The 20,049-nt window shown below is 44.5% G+C and overlaps 1 protein-coding gene across 3 annotated transcripts in view; it reads right to left on the bottom strand.

The window, feature by feature from the left end:
* Positions 1-20,049, bottom strand: part of Pdss2 (decaprenyl diphosphate synthase subunit 2) — a 233,881-nt gene that overhangs the window by 69,708 nt on the left and 144,124 nt on the right. For all 3 annotated transcript variants that reach the window (XM_031348481.1, XM_031348483.1, XM_031348484.1), the window contains exon 4: positions 507-581. In XM_031348481.1, coding sequence (XP_031204341.1) covers positions 507-581 — 75 coding nt within the window. The remainder of the gene's footprint in view (positions 1-506; positions 582-20,049) is intronic.

The following is a 20,049-nucleotide window of genomic DNA, read 5'->3' as shown; positions in this document are numbered from 1 at the left end:
AAACAATCCAACTGTGCAACTGTCCTAGTTTCTACCTCAGAGACTCTAACAATGCAGTAAATTTCTGGACCTTGGATATAAAAGACATTTCACTCCTGCTCCTGCCCCTCCTGACAGCCACGCTCAAGCTCGCTGTCTGACACAGAGCCTCCTTTCTCTGGGGAGAGGCTGGCCCAGCAACTCGGCAGAAGCTACCCTTCCTGCCAGGAGCCCCTCATGACTGTGCCACCTGCCAGGCGGCAGGGCTCCGGTGTCTGCCCGGCTGGCTGCTGCGGCCGGACACATTGAGATTCCAGCCAGAGGAGCAGAGGTGGCTTTAATTGGCTAAAGCTGGCATGTACTGAGCGTATGGCCATGAATTTGTAGCCAAAACACTAATCTAAAAAAAAAGAGAGAGGAAGAAAAACAAAAAAATCACGTACATAAAGCTGGAAGGAAATGTCTGCCGCCTGCCCCCAGTCTGCAGCACTTGAACGGTAACGGTTTACAAGCCTGCAATTCCGTACCTTGGTGGAAGCAGAGTTCTCCTGGTATACCCCGTGCACCAAGTCCATAAGAGCACTTGCTAAAAGCTCCACAACCTAAAGAGACATGAAAAACATGGAATGAATGACCCAAGGTGCAGCTCCATTTAGTCACAATGTAGGATTTGAACAGAGGATGAATGAACTATTATATTAACTCAATTAATTTTCTGCATGTTTATTTCTGTCAAGTGGCTACTTTTCCAGGTCTCCCATTCTGGGAGTCATTACAATGCTAATTTTCATACGTAGTACAGAAAGAACAAACAACAGTAAGAAAATTGCTCACCTTTCCAATGTGTCTGTTCTATTGTACTTAAAATAGACCATGGAGTCGGATGGGGCAGTACACACTCCTAAATCATGGCACTCCCCATGCAAAGTCAGGCAGATGTCAGGGAGTTCAAGGCTGGCCTGGTCTACATGGCAAATCCCAAAACAGTCAGGACTACACAGAGAGACCCTGCCTCAGAACAACTGAACTGTTGTGGGGATTCATTGGTGAAGACTGATGGGCTATGGGATAAAGCCAATAGAAAGTCTTTATTAGTTGGCTGGCAATTACACTGGGTGTTTGGGATCTGAGCTTTTCTCAGGGTGAACTTTTAAGCACAAGAACCATGTTCTGGATTGACATACTTCAGTTAACAAGAACAGTTAGCCAAAAACAGAACTGCAGAACACAGAAGCCAAAAAGCAAGGTTAGTTCCTGCAGAGGCATTCCCAGAACTATGGCTTTAATGGACGAGGCCTTTGCTCTAGTTCTGGCGGTCATGCTGTGTGCTGAGTGTTACAGCCTGAGTGTACTGCCATCATGCAGTCAGTTGTGCTAAAGTCTCCGGCCCTGTTACACCAACGACAATAAAAGGTAACGCACTATGGACATAGTCAAATTGGACCCCTGGGTCAAATATACCATAAACACTGAAAATTTTGACAGAACTATTAAAAAAAAAACAAAATCAAAGAGTGTTGAATTTGTTTCACAATGTGAAGCAAGCAGAAAACAGTAACTGTCTTTTTGTAATTGTTTACATAAAGCGTCTTAATTCAAAAGAATAAAATAGCTAGAGAGTTGGTATGTTCAATGCAGCCATTTCAAACAAGAGTTCCACAAAGCCAGCCCACCCTCCTCTTACCGAGCCCTCGCGTGTATTTAGCTTCTTCCTATGCTGTGCGGTGTGCATCTGAGCTCTACTCTTGGTTTCCCGAAGCTTAGCTCACTTCTGACTGAATTAAAGGATTCTGTTTCAGCTTTTATCATTGCTGTAACTGAAGTAAGCCAAGGGATACACTCTGAGACATGAAGGTGCTTTAATCTCTGGTACCTTGTGTTTAATACACATTTTCTTAGAGGAAAATGACATTGATTTGAAAAAAGACCTGCTTTAAAAGTTTAACACATGGACATTTACCTATATTTACATTCACACTGCATACTGCTGCTGATATGGAAATTTTGCAGATTAAAGGCATTTTTTCCTATCTCTGCACATGAGCTAATTTGTATGACCCATAGGTTTTTTTTCTCCCCTCTTCAGATAGCACTGTCTATAAGTAACTAAATACTTTAAGGAATATTACAGCAATACAAGCTACAGAGGAACGAGAAGCACAGTGACCCTACAGTACCACCAGATGTGCTGAGTTATTTAAGTGGGGAAGAGAGAAAAATGAATGGATGTCTTTCTCCTGAAAGTATCAGATAAGCCCTATTCCCAAACCCAGAAGGACTGACTATCGCCAATAGGTCTATGAGGGTCTAACTGAACACACAGCAGCAGACCACATTACAGTTTATATACGCAGCATCCATCCCAAGAGCTCTCTGACGGCTGGACACATAACACAGATCAAGCACCCACTAAGAGATGTTATGGTTTTGAAACAGTTGGGGCTCGGTGACCAGTTCTGGCCATGTGAAGAGGGGTTTACAAAGAGAAAGTCCAGTGTTCAATGCAAAATGACAGCATGAACTTTTAACAGGAGATCTGGCTCTGGATAATCAAGGTTTCTTTTACCCTGAAATACCAGACTGTCTTAGTCAGGGTTTCTATTCCTGCACAAACATCATGACCAAGAAGCAAGTTGGGGAGGAAAGGGTTTATTCAGCTTACTTCCACATGGCTGTTGATCACCAGAGGAAGTCAGGACTGGAACTCAAGCAGGTCAGGAAGCAGGAGCTGATGCAGAGGCCATGGAGGGATGTTCCTTACTGGCTTGCTTCCCCTGGCTTGCTCAGCCTGCTCTCTTATAGAACCCAAGACTTCCAGCGCAGGGATGGCACCACCCACAAGGGGCACTACCCCCTTGATCACTAATTGAGAAAATGCCCCACAGCTGGGTCTCATGGAGGCATTTCCTCACCTAAGCTCCTTTCTCTGTGATAACTCCAGCTTGTGTCAAGTTGACACACAACCAGCCAGTACACAGATGCGGCAGAAGCAACAAAAACATTCTGCTCTGGCTTTTTTTCTTAGTTTGTTCACAGTTTATATCAATGACCTGTACTTACAAGTGGCTTAACTTGAACATGTACCTCTGCAGCTATGGCAACCAGAAGAGCATTAAGAACAGGAACAGTCTAAAGGAGCTGACCGTGTCCTAAGCTAATCTGTACACTGCACGTAGAAATGCCTTTTCAGAGCCTGGAATGTTAATTTAAACAATTATATCAAAGAATGAAGGATTTAATTTTCATCCTTCTTTAAAACTGCAAATATTTATATAGTAATATATAATGTAGTAAATTTATTTCACATTTTGTTGTTTTTCTTTTCTTTCTTTTCTTTTGCTTTTTTTTTTTTTTTTTTTTTTTTTTTTTTTTTTTTTTTTTTTTTTTTTTGAGCAGAGGCAGCACTGGCTAGAATTCACCTCAGACATACAGAGATCCGCCTGCCTCTGCCTTTGGAGTGCTGGAATGCCTGGCTCACACTCTTTAAAAAAAATACACTTATGTGTATGTGTGTACCTGCTTGTCTGCATGTGCACTGTGTACTTCAGGTATCCATGAAGGGGAGAAGAGGGCCCCTGGGACTGTGGTTACAAACGGCTCACAGCTGTCTCATTGGATGCTGGGAACCAAATCCAGAATCTCTGCAAGAGCAGCAAGTGCTCTTCACCACTGAGCCGTGTCTCCTGTCCCAACTTGAGATTCTTGGGAAATAATTTACATCATCAACAGTGCTATGAAGGGCTGGCAAGATCAACTCAGTGTGTAAAGGTGCTTGCTGCCAAGCTGACAATGAATGACACACGAGACCCACGTGGCGGGAAGAAAGTCAATGACTTCCCCAAGTTGTCCTGTGACTGTCACATATGCAGTGTGTCTGTGTTTGTGTGTATATGTGCGCGTGTGCGTTTGTACATGATTTAAACATAATTTTAAATGTGACTGTGTTGTGTGTGTGTGTGTAGATAATTTTAAAAAATATATTAAGAACTAGTGGCAGCCAGAGGGGAATCTAGAAACTAAAAGTCAACCCCCCGAAACTTCCTCTCCAGGTGCTCTAGACAAGAATAACTTTGAAAAAAATTCAAAGTCTTTGTTCTTCAGGCCCAGGGAAAAGCAAAGTGGAAGGACCCTGGCATCCGAGGGAAGGCAGATGCAAGAGGGCACAGCAGATCCAAGAACGATGCCATCTGCATACTGTTTCAGGCTTGCTCCATACTTCTGCTGTGAGACTTGCAGTTGATCAGTTCTGAGTTCTAGTGTCCTTCACATGTAAGGGGAAGGAGCTTCACAAGAAGGCTTGTTAGGGTTCTCTGGAGCTCGAAAATTCTACTAGAAGTACACATCTCAGTCAAGCCTGTGGTACAAGCCTTTAGTTCTGTACTTGGCAGAGGCAGAGGGGCAGAGGGGCAGAGGCAGGTAGATCTCTGAGTTCAAGGCCTGCCTGGTTTACAGAGGGAGTTCCAGAACAGCCAGGATAATACAGAGAAATCTTGTCCTCACAAAAGCAAAACCAAACCACCACCAACAAAACCCCCAAACAATCAAAAACCCCACTACCACCCACCAACGAACCCCATAAATCTCAGCATTTGTAGTCAGGCAAGGTACTAGTGACTTTTGTATTGCTGTGAAGCAAAAGGCTTGAGAGAAGCAGCTGCAGGAAGCGAGCAGCGAGCTGTCTGGACTCGTGCTTTCAGAGCATCTAGTTCACAACTCTAAGAAAAGACCCACAGCTTGGGCGCAGCCAGCAGAAGGCGGCAGTGACGTGATGGCTGTCAGGAAGCAGCTAGTGATAACAGACCCCCAAGGGTCAAAATCACCCTTCCTGAATGTTCCCAAATAATGCCACCAACCAAAGACCAAGTGTCTCCATGAAGCTTGGGGACATTGCCGACTTAAACTGTAATATCAGGTACACTTGAGAAAACTTTTATGTATGGACTTGGGTGGAATAGCTCATATTACTACTATTTATATTTTTTAAAACTTCCTTTCCCCTACACTATATATATATATGTATATATATATATGTATGTATATATATATGGCTCAAATTTTATTTTATTTTTATAACTTTTTATTTTTTGAAAATATAATACAATCCCCCTTCTCTTTCTTCTCTCTAGCCACGCCCATGTACCTTCTTGCTCTCTCTCAAATTCACGGCCTCTTAAATGTTCACATAGACACACTCTCTCTCACTCCTAAATACTTAAATATAACCTGCTAAGTTTATATAAAGTAGTATGTCTATACCTCCAATGCTTTCTTTGTATTGGAGAACCAGTTCTGGGGCAGGGCCCTATAAGTCTCCTCCCCTGGGGGCGGGGCCCCATATGTCTCCTCCTCCTGGGGGGGCAGGACCCCATAAATCTCCTCCTGGGGGGGCAGGACCCCATAAGTCTTTTCCTCCTGGGGGGCGGGGCCCCATAAGTCTTTTCCTCCTGGGGGGCAGGCCCCATAAGTTTCCTCCTCCTGGGGGGCAAAGATCCATACAGTCTCCACCTCCCACGTTACCACGCCTATTGGTCCAGGTCTGGGTCCATGGATTAGCCTTCTGTGACGATTTTGTCTTTTCCTTTTGGTGCTCTTAGGGATTGACCCAGGGCCTCACTTTTGCTGACACTCCACTGCTGAGCTACATGCACACCTCCCTTTCCCTGTACCTTGAAGACGGTTTTCAGTAAGTTGCCCAGGCTGGTTTTAAGGCATGGAGAATGATGATAAAATCATTTCCATTGAAAAACACTACGACTGATGGTCTACCTAGATAATTGGCAAGATAATAGTTGATCTAACTAAAGATAACACAACTGCAACTGGACATGCAGCTTAGAGGGAAAAGGCTTGCTTAGTGTGCCCAAGCTGTAGGCACCACGAGACAAACCCAACCCAAAGCAAACCAAAAGAAATCAATGCTAAGTTCTCATTCCTGAGAACTATAATAAATTGTCTTCATTAAAAAAAAAAAAAAAAAAGGGAATTGAGACCTAGAGGCACTGTCGCTGCCATATATGGAGTGGGAAGCAGAAGCATCCAGGATGGAAGACTAGAGGCACACTGGCACCATGCAGAGGTGGATGGGTGGGCACCACTGCAATGAGCATGTATGAGGCAGAGAAAGAGAAGCAGAATGATTTGTGCACTATTAAGAGAGGACAACCTGGAATGGAAACATGAGGATGATGAGGCCCAGCTTGGTGCCCTGGCCCATGCAGCTGTGGAGGGCCATGTCTGGTTCTGTGGTCCTGAAGCTGTAGGGGATCTGTGTCAATGTCTGTGACCCATGTCACCACCAAAGGCCACACAGACATCCCTGCTCAGAGCCACGTTGATGTCCCAGAGCTGCAGAGCTGGCCCTGCCATTCACTAGCTGCAGCACTAAGGAGAGCGATCCCTGCCTCTCACCCAGGCAGTGGTAGAGAGCTGGCCTCTGATGGCTTGAGCTCAGCTGAACAAGTCAGCTACCACCCAGGCCCAGATCCAGGGCTTTGAGTTGTCTCACTCCAACATCCACCTCTTCTAGGAGCTGCTGGGTACATGAAGAACTAAAGGTTCTGCAGAATAAAACTGCAGGATGTCTCTGACCCAGGGCAACAACAGGAGATGCCAGAGGAGTCCTGCTGAGGATCCAGGAATGATAGTGTAGCGGAAGCCAGAGGCCTCAAACCAGATCAATAATTCGTTGCAATGAACATTTCCAAGTAAAGCTGTTTGAGGAAAAAGGTATCCTGCGTGACTATTTGAAACATGCCACAGCTTCCACAGGGACATGGGTTTTATATTGAACCCATTATATTTGCATTTTATTATTATATTGAATTATTTTTATTCTTTGCTTTCCTTTGTGGAGGAGGCTGCAAGGGCAGAGGGTGGATACAGAAGCATGGGGAGATGAGTGGGACTGGGGTGCATGATGTGTGAAAATAACAGAGAATCAATTAAAGAATTAAAACAACAGAAACGGAGAAAAGTAGATGGTGGTCAGCTCCCCTTCCAAAGGAAGCAAGGTTCCTGTACAAAGATGTCTACCAAGCAGTCTTAAAGAGGAAAAGCTGGCTATAAACTAGGATGATACAATAGGTATTCTGAAAGCAAAAGGAGGTCAGTCCGTTTGGCTTCCACACACAAAGAAAAGGTCTGAGGGAAAACCACAATGTAAAAGTGGCGGAGACCAGAAGGCTTTATTAAAAATGTCCAACCTTTCTCAGCCACTCATAGTTATAAAGGCTAAATTTACAACTGCTTAAACAGATCCCATATTATATCCTTACCCCCTTTTCATTATGCTGCTTCTGTAATTGGGTAAAATAATGTTTCCCCCCTTGGGAGAGGGCCAAGAGTGTATTCTCCTAGAGATGCTTCAAGCCGAGTTATATCCACAAAATGATTTACAGGATATTGTCAGTCAAAAGTCTCTAGACCAGGCAAAATAAGATCAGTAAGTGGTAGTAAGTACTCTGTGTGGACAAGCTGTGCCTTTCTCAATAAATGTGACTCGGGCGTCCTGTCAGTTAGCAGCAGATGGGTGGACTGGATTCAAGAACGCTGTGATGTTTAGCCAGCATACCAGGCCAGTTTGAATTAAAAGCTAACGAAAATATAACTAAATCTCTAGGGAAAAAAGATGAATCTAAGCTATTGTGGCTCCAGGGAAGCTGAGTGATAAGGTGACACAGTGGAGCTTAATGTAATTTGAAAGGGTTGCTGTGTGGGACTGGAGAGATGGATCAATGGTAAAAGCACAGAGGACCTGAGTTCAATTCCCAGCACCCATACGGCAGCTGATGACTGTCTATAACTCCAGTTCCAGAGGTCTAACACCCCCTTTATCCTTTGCAGTACCAGGCATGCATGTGGTGCACAGACCTACATGCAGGCAAAACACCAACACACACACTAAAAGAAAATTAAGAATTTATTGTCTGTGTCTATGGTATGTGTGTGTCTGTGTCTGTGTGTGTCTATGATGTGTGTGTCTGATGTGTGTGTGTCTATATGTGTGTGTGTCTATGATGTGTGTATGTGTGTGTGTGTCTATGATGTGTGTATGTGTATGTCTATGATATGTGTGTGTCTATGATGTGTGTGCGTCTATGATATGTGTGTGTCTATGATGTGTGTGCGTCTATGATATGTGTGTGTCTATGATATGTGTGTGTCTATGATGTGTGTGTCTATGATGTGTGTGTATGTGCATGTGTCTATGACGTGTATGTGTGTGTATGTGTATGTGTCTATGACGTGTGTGTGTCTATGATGTGTGTGTGTGTCTATGATGTGTGTGTATCTATGATGTGTGTGCCTATGATGTGTGCATCTATGATGTGTGTATGTGTGTCTATGATGTGTGTGTCTATGATGTGTATGTGTGTATCTATGATGTGTGTGTGTCTATGATGTGTATGTGTGTATCTATGATGTGTGTGTGTCTATGATGTGTGTGTGTCTATGATGTGTGTGTGTCTATGATGTGTGCATCTATGATGTGTGTGTGTCTATGATGTGTGTGTCTATGATATGTATGTGTGTATCTATGATGTGTGTGTGTCTGTGATGTGTGTGTGTGTCTATGATGTGTGTGTCTATGATGTGTATGTGTGTATCTATGATGTGTGTGTCTATGATGTGTGTGTGTATCTATGATGTGTGTGTCTATGATGTGTATGTGTGTACATGTGCTATAGCTTGTGTGAAGGCTGGAGAGTTGGCTCTCTCCTCAAATGTGAGGGAGATTAAATCTAGGTCATGAGCTAGTACAGCAAGTACCTTTACCTACTGAGCCATCTTGCTGACCCTCAAAAGGTTGTTTTCAGTCAGGGGTTACCAGGGCTCCGTGGCTCTAGCAGAGGACCTGGATTTGGCTCCCAGCACCCATACAACAACTCACAACCATCTGTAATTCCTGCACCAGGGGATCCGACATCCTCTTCTGGCCTTTGAGGGCACCAGGCACACAATGTGGTACACAGAAAATAAAATAAAGACAAGACACAGAGGAAGCTCAGGGCATCACGCAGTGGCATCATCCTTTGGTTCTTCCTAGCACAGATGAAGCATGGGGCACACGAGAGCCCAAACAAAAGGTTTTTACCAAAGTGAGGCGGTGAGGCCTGGGTAGAGATTAGCATCCTCCTATGGAGAGCATTGGTCCCATCCAGTATTTGGAAGGTTCTTTACATTCACAGACTGGGTTCAAATCCCTTGTCTTGTCCAGGTGGATTCCACTCCCAGTGCTCAGCATAAGCACTCGGGCTGGCAGCCCCACTCAGGCAGTGACCTCTGAAGAACACAGAGAGCAGCGGCTGTGGCCAAATCCCAAAGGGGTAAAGTCTACTCGGCCACCAGCTGGGCACAAACAGCCCAGATGAGCCCTATTCTGCATGCTGATTAATATAAATGAGTGGCTTTGATGCGGCCATCGCTGGGGTCCACGGAAGAAGGCTCGCACTCCATCCTACCAGGTTTAATGAAGTTGCTGCTGAAAGCTCTACACACAGCTCTAACTCACACGTTCTGGATGGAGGCTGGGCGATGCTTTTTAATGCTGCCAGGTGCGTAAGGCCTTGCGTTTCTGTGGGAGGGGTGACAATCTGTTCTACTGAGCTGGAAGTTCTGCTAAGGAGGGACAGCAGGGAGGACTGCACGGCCAACAGGACAGGTGCAGCAAAAACACAGCAAGTAGATAATCTTCACCTCTGATTCAGAGCAGCTGATACAATGCTTAACAAGCTACCTGTGACAGAAAGGTTTGGGAAAACTTCAGTTTTCTACATGAAAGTATGAAATCCAATGTGGCCACTAAATAAAATTCCTTTTCTCTTGTAACTTGGCTTTTTAAAAGATAGGCCGCTAGACCTGTTCTGTAGCACAGATTGTAACTACAGGTTCCATAACCTGAGGAGAGAACTGACTCCTGCAGGTAAGCTGTCCTCTGACTTCCACACTGGTGCGTGGCACCTGTCCTCCCAGACTCCCCGGAAAAAATAAGAATTTAAAAATTCCTTTAACTAAGTATTATACTTAAAGAGATTCGTAGTTAAAACACCATTATGGGACTCTTAGGTCTCAGGACGTCCATACATCCAGAAATGAGCTCAAGGTGGATAGTAAGACTTCTGGCTGCTTCGGCAGGAACTTGAGAAACCAATTCCAACGTATCGAAAGGAGTCCTTTCCCCTACCTCTGGCAGAAGGGACACAGAGCCACCCATGGTGCCTATCAGCAGACCAAAGCTCATGGCCCCCAGGCTACCTCAGTCTCTACTCACAAGTCCCTACTATAGAGTTCCAAGTCCACCCTAGCCTCCTGGCTCTCCCTTCCCGCAGCTACTCATTCTCCTCCTAACCCACCCCCTCCCACCTATGCTCTATTCTCTCTCTTGCTAGCTCACAATCTCCATTCTCCAGCTCCCCCATCCCCCCCAATAGGCACGGCCATTTCCAGTCTACTTTCTCTTTGCTTTGGATTCTTTCAGATGCCTCTGGATAGTTTTTCTCTTATCCACAATAAAAACCTTCCCCTAATAATGGAATGGTCCTGGTCCATGTCTAAATGAATTCAAATATGTAACTGTGTCACACCTTGCATACAGTGTAGCATATTTCAATGGGCACAGTCTTTATAGATCACTAAGGAAGTTGCCCACAGATGAGCTGGAAGCCCTCAGGAACGCCTGCCCCCCTTGGTTTACTCATCCAGGAAAAGGTACCTGGGATTACCAACAACCCGTGCTCAGTCTGGTCAACATTTACAGAAGTTCTAGTCACAGTTCTGTGAGTTCTGTTTTATATGAAACACAGTCTCATTACTTTGTAGCTTAGGCTCGTTTCAAACTTGCCACAGTTGTCCTGTATTTTGCCAAACCCCAGAAGCAATCCTTTTTGAATAAAGGTATTTTTTTTAACCATTGACCACTGATTATTTACCACTGTCCAAAGCCAAATAACCACCAATTTAAATACCAAATTTAATTCAGAAAAATGGAAGATTTTAAAAGTTTAAAAATTGGAATAAAAAAGGGGAAAAAGAGATACTGTTAGAAAAGTTGTATTACTAGAAAAACTGTAAATAGTTGTTGAGAACTGAATGGCTAGTAAAACCCAAGGCAGTTCTGCTATCATGATGTACCATGGCATCACTGCCAACTGTTCTGCTCACCACCTTCTCTGACATGGGGATGGCTGCAGAAAAAGGCCAGCACGGCTAGGATGTCACAGTCAGTGCCTTGTCAGGCTTAGGGGCACTATTTCGGTGACTTGCCTAGTTCCTTCTTTGTGGCTGATAATCTCCATGTTGTTTCCGGGGATTCATGGGGAGGAGTGTGTGTGGGGGGATTCTGATGTCTGCTGAGGGATGGTGGGGTGGTGCCTTGTATAAAGTGTAACCTCACAACCATAAAGCCCACAGTTATACCATGTATGCACGTACAGGGCTCAGGTTCCAGTTTCATTTCTAATTGGGCCACAATAAAAGGCAGACATTTACAATTCCATAGCATCCCTTCATTTGTTCTGTAAAAGAAGGTCTAGAAACACACACACAACTCATGCATTAAAACCAACATAGCTTGTCTAAAACTATACTTATATTTTAACTAAATACCTTTACAGCTCTTCAAAAACCTAACCTTCAGGGGAATTCTAAACAATGTGGTCTTTGGGTACTGGGCTCCAAAAAGTAAGTAACTGTGTTCCTCCGACCCCTGTGGTTTGAATGAAAATGGCCCCATAGGCTCAGAGGGAGTAGCACTATTAGGAGATGTGGCTTTGTTAGAGAAAGTACATCAATGGGGGTGGGCTCTGAGGTTTCAAAAGTCCAACCCAAGACCAAAGTGTCCGTCTCTGTGCTGCCTGTGGATCCAGATGTAGAACTCTCAGCTACCTCCACAGCACCATGTCTGCTTGTATGGGACCATACTTCCTGTCATGATGATGATGGACTGAACCTCTGAAGTGTAAGCCAGCCCCAGTGAAATGTCCTCTCTAAGAGCTGCTATGGTCATGGTCTTTGCACAGCAATGAAACCCTAACTATGTCAGAAGTTGGTATGAGGGATGTAGGTATTGCTGTGATAGGTGAAAATATGTTTTTCCCTGGAAGAATATGGGACACTTTGGGACTCTGAACTAGAACAGTGACTGGACTCTGTAAGCTGGGCTTACTGGGCCACCCTAGTAGAAGCATGGAAGACAGTGGTGCTGGGGCCGGGGGGCGGTTGAACTGTGGGGGCCCTGCTCAGGGAGTTTCAAAGGAGAAGAATATTAATTAATGTGTGGCCTAGAGATATTTTGGTGAAGAAGGTAGATGTTTTCTGCCCTTGTCCCCACCACCCCCCCTGCCTACCCTGCCTCCCAGCCAAAAAAGAATCTGCCTGAGGCTAAATTGAAGAGCAGTGGATTAACAGCCTTGGTGGAGCACACACTTCTGAGTAGGTTTCAGGTTTATAATGAGAAGAGCAACCGGAGCAGGGAAAACCACGGCCTGTACAGTGAGAGGAGAGAGGCACATGGGAAGTGAGGACAGGTAAACGACAAGTCTAGTGCTACGTGGAGGAAAAGGAGCAAGGACCTCAGAGCGAGACCCCAGCCAAGCCGCCAACTCGGGAAAAGAAAGTAAAGAAAAGCTTCGGGCATGGTGAGGCATACCTTAAACCCTCACAAGAGAAAGGCAGAGACTGGCAGATCTAAGTTCAAGGGCAGCCTGGTCTACAGAACAAGTTTCAGAACAGCCAATCTTAGGCGGCAAAGGAAACCATGGAAAAAAGCAAGCTAATGAACATGTGACTGAACGAGGTGGCCATGCTCCAGCCCCAGCAGGCAGCAGGACTGGCAGCTTTGGTCATGCGGCTTCAGCTTTAGAGTCAATGACACAAGAAAGGGATGACAGAATTTCTACCTAGGGTAAGGAAAGCTGCGGAGGCCAGGCATTGTCAGAGGCACATGTGTCCCTGCATGGGGGCCTAGAGAGGCCACTGTGTGAAGCTGGATTGTATTGAGACCCCAAAATATTAGAGACCCTAGAATGGTGGGATGCCTGCCAAGGAGAGCTGCTAACAGGGAGTGGAACCAGCCCAAGAGAGAGAAGTGTGTTTCAGTCAACGAAGATAAAAGGAGTTGAAGAGATCTGAAGAGTACCTTGACATCAGACATGGAGAGGCGGTCTATGTCCAGCTGGTTTTGGTTTGTTTTGGTCCAGTATTTGCTCTCTCTGATGCCTGTCCCTCCCTCTGGAACACTAATATATATTCTGTGCCGTTGTAAGTTGAAAGTATGTGATCTGCTTTTTGATTTGATTTTAGAGGATTACAGTTAGGGGGTTGCATGAGTCTCAGAAGAGACTTTGAACTTTGGACTTTTAAACTGGGTTCAGACTGATAGTCTACAGGGCTTCTGAAGTTGGATTATGATGTGACTACAAGCCCATGAAGGGCGGGTGGAATGGTGGTCTGAATGAAAATGGCCCTCACAGACTCAGGGAATAGCACTCTTAGGAGGTGTGGTCTTGTTGGAGGAAAGGGCAGTGGGCTCTGAGGTTTCAAAAGGCCATGCCAAGCTCAGTGTCTCTCTCTTCCTGTTCTCTATGGATCCCAATGTAAAACTCTCAGCTACTTCTTCAGTTCTTGTATGCCACCATGCTTCCTGTCACGATGATAATGGACTGAATCTCTGAAACTGCAGGCCAGCCCCAGTTCCATGTTTTCTTTCGTAAGAGCTGTCAAGGTCTCTTCACAGCAATAGGGTTGACTAAGACACCACACCCCCTTCAAAGAAAACCTGGGGGCTGGTTGACTTGAACTTCAAATTTCAAATTCTGAGAGTGTTAAACAGCTAATAAAGAAGTGAAAGAGAACGAGAGAGAGAGAGGGAGAGAGAGAGAGAGAGAGAGTAAAGGAGAGAGACAGGAAGGGAGAGAGAGAAAAAAGGGAGACAGAGAGGGGAAAAGGGAGAGAGAGGGAGGGAGGGAGGAAGGGAGAGAGAGAGAGGGAGAGAGAGAAAGAGAAAGAGAGAGAGAGAAGAGAAGAGATGAATGGGTGTGGTAAGAGAAGATGAACAGATGAGAGGAAACAACTCAGTAGGAGTAGTCTTGCCTAGCACACGAAGCCCCCCCCCCCCGCCCCTTTTTTTAGGGGATATTTTTTTTTGTTTGTTTGGTTTTTGAAACAGGGTTTCTTATGTAGCCCTGGCTGTTCTGGAACTCACTCTGCAGACCAGGCTGGCCTCAAACAGAGATCTGTCTGCTTCTGCTCCCTGAATGCTAGAATTAAACATATACCACCATGTCTGGCAAAGCCTTGGATTTGATCCTAGCACGCATAAACTAGCTGTGGTGGCTTATACTATACCCCCCAGTACATGAGACCTTGCTGTAAGCCACAACAGCAACAACAAACTGAAACCCAAGGAGAAGACACTTTACATTCTTTCTGCTTTGTTATAGCACACTTCGCATCTATAAAACAGGTAGACTGGGCACACAGTGTTTGGGGTTTCCTAATCTCCAGCTGTCTGAAAATGGCCCCAGAACAAAGGCAATTAAAGATGTCCAGCTGGGTGGGGTGGCCTGAATCTAAAATCTCAATACTTAAGAGGCTGAGACAGGAAGGCTGAAAGTTCCAGGGTAGCCTAGGCTACATGGCAAGATCCTGTCTCAATTTTAAGAAAAAGAGAAATGAAAAAATAAAAGACAAACTTTATGAACAATCGAATGCATTTCCCCAAATGCTTAAAAGAAACATCCTTGGCACAGTCCTATACTTCAGCAATCCCACTTTAATGTTTTCCTGGTTCCATGTCAGCTGACCTTGGGGTCAGGCGTTTGTCAGCTAATGACCTGTTGGACTAATGGCCCTGAGCTGTGCCTTGGGCACACAGCTCCAGCAGGTCATTAGCTGCCAGAAGGGCTCTCCCCAGTCACTATTGCTAAATAAATAAACCCTGCTCCTGGGCTTAGCGCTGTAAGGCAAGTTTGGCTGGTACTGATTTTTTTTTTCCTTGAGTGTTTCCAACTTTAATAGAGTTAAGAAAATGATCGAAATGCAAAGACAAAATTCTTATCAATATAACTGAGCCATTAATGAAAACGGTCTCATGGATGCTTTGACTCCTCTGAGGATTTCTTTTTCATGTTGGGAGAACAGAGCAGGCATCTAATTACAAATGTCCCGCATTTTGGAACTACACCTGCAGGCCAGTTGTTTGGGGCTCATACCACTCTTTTCTAACAACAACGTCATACAGAGTAGAAATGCCGTGTTCTTGCAGTTAAAAAAAAGATGATTAGAAATCAAAACTCTTATAATATTTGCAACTAAATAAAGTAGGGTAAGGACCAAACAGTAAAATGGTTAAATTATCTTTAAATGTTGACAGTTAAAGAAAAAAACGTGGCTTACTAAGAGGATGAGGGTATGCACACATATTCGGTCGTGGCTTACTAAGAGGATGAGGGTATGCACACATATTCGGTCCTAGCGTTCCCCATCAGCACCTTTCTACTTTTAAAAAGGTTTTTTTGTTTTGTTTTGTTTTGTTTTTTGTTTTGTTTTTTTCGAGACAGGGTTTCTCTGTGTAGCCCTGGCTGTCCTGGAACTCACTCTGTAGACCAGGCTGGCCTCGAACTCAGAAATCCGTCTGTCTCCGCCTCCGCTGGGATTAAAGGCGTGTGCCACCACTGCCCAGCTTAAAAAGGTTTTGAGATAGGGTCTCATGCAGACCAAGGCTGGCTTCAAACTTGTTACATCGTGGATGACCGCACACTCATGATCTTCTCCCGTTTCTATCTCCTAAGCGTGAGGATCACAGTCGTGCATCAAATTCCTTTTTCTTTTATAACTTTTTAGCTCATATAGTGCTGGAGGGTGAGACCCATGCTGCTAGAGGAGAGAGTGAGTATCGGTCGCACTCTCCTGTGTATCCCACAAGTTACAATAATGATGACCTGACAAGGTATGCTACAGTGCAACACTGTCATAAATGTTCTGGAGTAGCCAACAACATTCTGTTTGGCTCTGAGGCCCAGTCCATGAGATGGATCCCACTCCTGTCAGTGTTAACAGTCAACAACCTGCAGCTACACGGTTCATTGGCCCTAGAAGAGGACTATTATGCTGTTATGTATTATAATGACTCTAAATGATTTCTCACTATTCCCATAGATCAGTACATCTCTTAACCATCATTAGAAAGCCTTTTTCAACTAATCAACATCCAGATAATATGAGACTGTAGAGTGCTCAGCCCTAAATGTGATGTATCAATCATAACTCTTCCCTCAGACTCCGGGAACTTTGGGGGAATGGTGGCTGGACAGACTGCAGAGATGACTTCCAGGAAACAATGTCTTCCAGACACAAAAGGGCAGTTGTGGCAGCATGGTAAGTCAGATGCAATCCCAGCAGACGTTGGGCAACACAGGAATAAAATCCCACCACTGATTGGGAAGCTCCTGGCATTTGGAAACTTCTGGGAGAGGGAGCAGCTGTCTCCTTTAAAGCTGTTGGTCAAGCACACCCCCGGGGGAAGCCCCCTAGTGTCTGCAAATGATTGTGCAGCACAAACTAGACTTGGTGTGCAACATGGGATACAACTCAAAGCTGGGTGGGCAGGAGGGTTGAGGTAAAGAGGGTAGATATGGAAAAGAAAATTGGATGAGGAGTTAAATATGATAAAAATATATTGTATGGTATTTTCAAAGAACTAAAATAATATTTAAAAACGTCAAATCAAGTATCAGGCATGATGATCCACACTTTTAATTCTAACACTTAGGATGCTGAGGCAACAAATAATTATTTTATAGTGTGTATGTGCATGATGTAGAGGGTATTTGTATGTGTGCACCATGGCACATGTGTGGAGCCCAGAGGACAGAGTCACAGAATTAGTTAATGGGTCAAGGTTGAATTGTTCTTAACTCTTGTGCCTTGTGGCCATCTTATCCAGAAACTCAAAAAACAAGAAAAAGATTACTATAACCAGTGCAGACAAGCACAGTGCAGACTCAGCTCAACATACTTAAAAATTTGTGCTTCTAGAGAATGCAGGCATTTGTTTTGTTTCATGAAGGTGTGATGGTTTGTATATGCTTGGCCCAGGGAGTGGCACTATTGGGAGCTATGACCTTATTGGAGTGGGTGTATCACTATAGGCATGGGCTTCAGACCCTCATCCTAGCTTCCTGTAAATCAGTCTTCTACTAGCAGCCTTCAGATGAAGATGTAGAACTCTCAGCCATTCTCAGCCATGCCTGCATGCACCATGCCTGCCTGGATGCTACCCTGCTCCCATTGATGATAATGGACTGAAGCTCTGAACTTGTAAGCAAGCCCTAATATAAATGCTGTCCTTTATAAGACTTGACTTGGTCATGGTGTCTATTCACGGCAGTTAAACCCTAAGACAAGGGTGTTTTGAGTTCAAGTTTTTTTTTCCCCCCCCGAGTCACAGTTTCTCTGTATAGCCCTGGCTGTGCTGGAACTCACTCTGTAGACCAGGCTGGCCTCAAACTCAGAAATCCACCTGCCTCTGCCTCCCAAGTGCTGGGATTAAAGGCGTGTGCCATCACTGCCTGGCATGAGTTCAAGCCTCTTCTATTTTGTTGCTAGATTTCCAGTTGGTCAGATCCAGAAAGAAGCATTCACTTTACATGATGGCATGTAACCTTACTATGCTGAAGAAATACTACATTACATTGTTTTCACTCAAGGTTTTAATGAGATAATACATTTTTAAAAGACATGATATTAGTTTGCTTTCTAGTTTTTTAGTATACTTTACACACACTAATATTTAATAATTTATTACTTTAAAAACCAAGGAAGCAGACTCAGAAAGTAAAGTCTATTTAATATGAATCTATGTTTGCAAGTGATAAGGAAAAAGCAGAAGAATATAACTTGTTTTGGAATTCTAAAGTATTTTCATGATGGAATTTTGACTTTTCTGTTTAACTGACATAGAGAAGGTCTCTTATTGTGATATAACAACCTACTTACCTTTTGTGCGTACATACTCTGGCCATGAATATCTATACATAAGTAGATTAATGCATGGCAAAATATTAATTTTGGGCTAAAGAGGCTAAAGATATTACTGCAGTAATTGCTGAGTGTGAGTAAATGCACATGCCTATAATCCTCAGTCAGTGGAGGGATGGGGATCAAGAATTCAAGGCCAACTTCAGACACAAAGCAAGTTTGACAAGAGCTTGGGCTCTATGAGACAATGTCTTCAAAGCACACCCTCCCCCCAATAAATAATTTCTCTAAGTAACTTATGCGAGCAAAGGTATAAACACATTATCACAATGACCATTTTATGGCCTTGATCCTGAACACTGAGGACAAAGTCCAGGGCCTGTGAGTACCCTATACAATTGATCTAGATCTCAAAATGCCTTAAAAAATGCCTATGTTAAGTGTATATGATAGAGGAACAGGAAACTTTAAGTTCGTATACTTACGTTTGTATGTCTTTAAGTTAGAACATGAAACTAATGTTAACAGACAGGACAAACAAACTAAAAACCCAATAGCAGCCTACTTATCATAGGGTGAGGAGATGGCCTGGTCAGGAAGTGTGAGGAGATGGCCTGGTCAGGAAGTGTTACGAAATGGCCTGGAGAGGAAGTGTGAGGAGATGGCCTGGTCAGAAAGTGTGAGGAGATGGCCTGCTCAGGAAGTGTGAGGAGATGGCCTGCTCAGAAAGTGTGAGGAGATGGCCTGCTCAGAAAGTGTGAGGAGATGGCCTGGTCAGGAAGTGTGAGGAGATGGCCTGGTCAGGAAGTGTGAGGAGATGGCCTGCTCAGGAAGTGTGAGGAGATGGCCTGGTCAGAAAGGGTGAGAAGATGGCCTCAGGAAGTGTGAGGAGATGGCCTGGTCAGGAAGTGTTAGGAAATGGCCTGATCAGGAAATGTGAGGAGATGGCCTGGTCAGAAAGGGTGAGGAGATGGCCTGGTCAGAAAGTGTGAGGAGATGGCCTGGTCAGGAAGTGTGAGGAGATGGCCTGGTCAGAAAGGGTGAGGAGATGGCCTGCTCAGAAAGGGTTAGGAGATGGCCTGGTCAGGAAGTGTGAGGAGATGGCCTGGTCAGGAAGTGTTGCCATGCACAGATGACGCTTGCTCTCCTGCAAGGAGGTATAGGCAGGAGGCTCCCTGGGGCTTGCTGGCTAGCCAGTTGAGCCAATCCCCAGGGTCCAGATTCAGGGAGACCCTGCCTCAGAAAACTTAGTGGAAGCTGGGCATGCTGGTGCATGCCTTTAATTCCAGCATTCGGGAGGCAGAGCCAGGCAGTAAAAGGCCAACCTGTTTGTATAGCAAGTTCTAGTTCAGGAAGGAATACAGAGTGAGACTCTGTCTTAAAATCTTAAAATAGGTAAGAAAGGAAGGAAGGAGGGAAGGAAATAAATAAAGCAAGGAACAACTGAAGAAGACACTGACATTAGCCGCTGGTCTTTATATGTATCTGCGCACGCTATCCTCACACCCACATGAACACATACTTATATACACATATACATACACATATATATACATATATATATGCATATACACATGCACACAAACATATAAAAAGAGGTTTATATACATAAATTGAACATATTTACACAAACAAAAGCCTTCCTTGTAAACAGCATATTTATGCCTGTAGGAAGACAAAATTAACATAAGGAGATATATCACTCGTAAGGAGTACATCTGTGCTGCCAGTTATTTAGGAATGTAAGTCACTGATGCTTAATAGAATAGCCCCAAGAGTGACATCATAGCCATGCTCTTGGGTGTCAGATAGGATCAGCCTGATTCCCAGTCTCATCTGATGAATAGCAATAGGCCCATTTAATAAAAATGAGTGGTGTATGTGTGTGTGTGTGTGTGTGTGTGTGTGTGCCCCCACACGGGCATGCTCATGCAGCAATGTGAATTTATTTCTTTGAGTGTAGGCTTATCACTATAAAATAACCCTCTCACAGCCAGTCCCACAACACCCAGAGGAAGCTCCACTTCCAGGCACTCTGACACACCCAGGATCAGAGGTGTGCTGACACACCCAGGATCAGAGGTAAGCAGGAAC

Source organism: Mastomys coucha, unplaced genomic scaffold, assembly GCF_008632895.1.
Source record: "Mastomys coucha isolate ucsf_1 unplaced genomic scaffold, UCSF_Mcou_1 pScaffold3, whole genome shotgun sequence".
Classification (NCBI taxonomy): Eukaryota; Metazoa; Chordata; class Mammalia; order Rodentia; family Muridae; genus Mastomys; species Mastomys coucha.
Note: the sequence above shows the minus strand (reverse complement) of the source record. Positions and strands in the feature narration are given on the sequence as shown.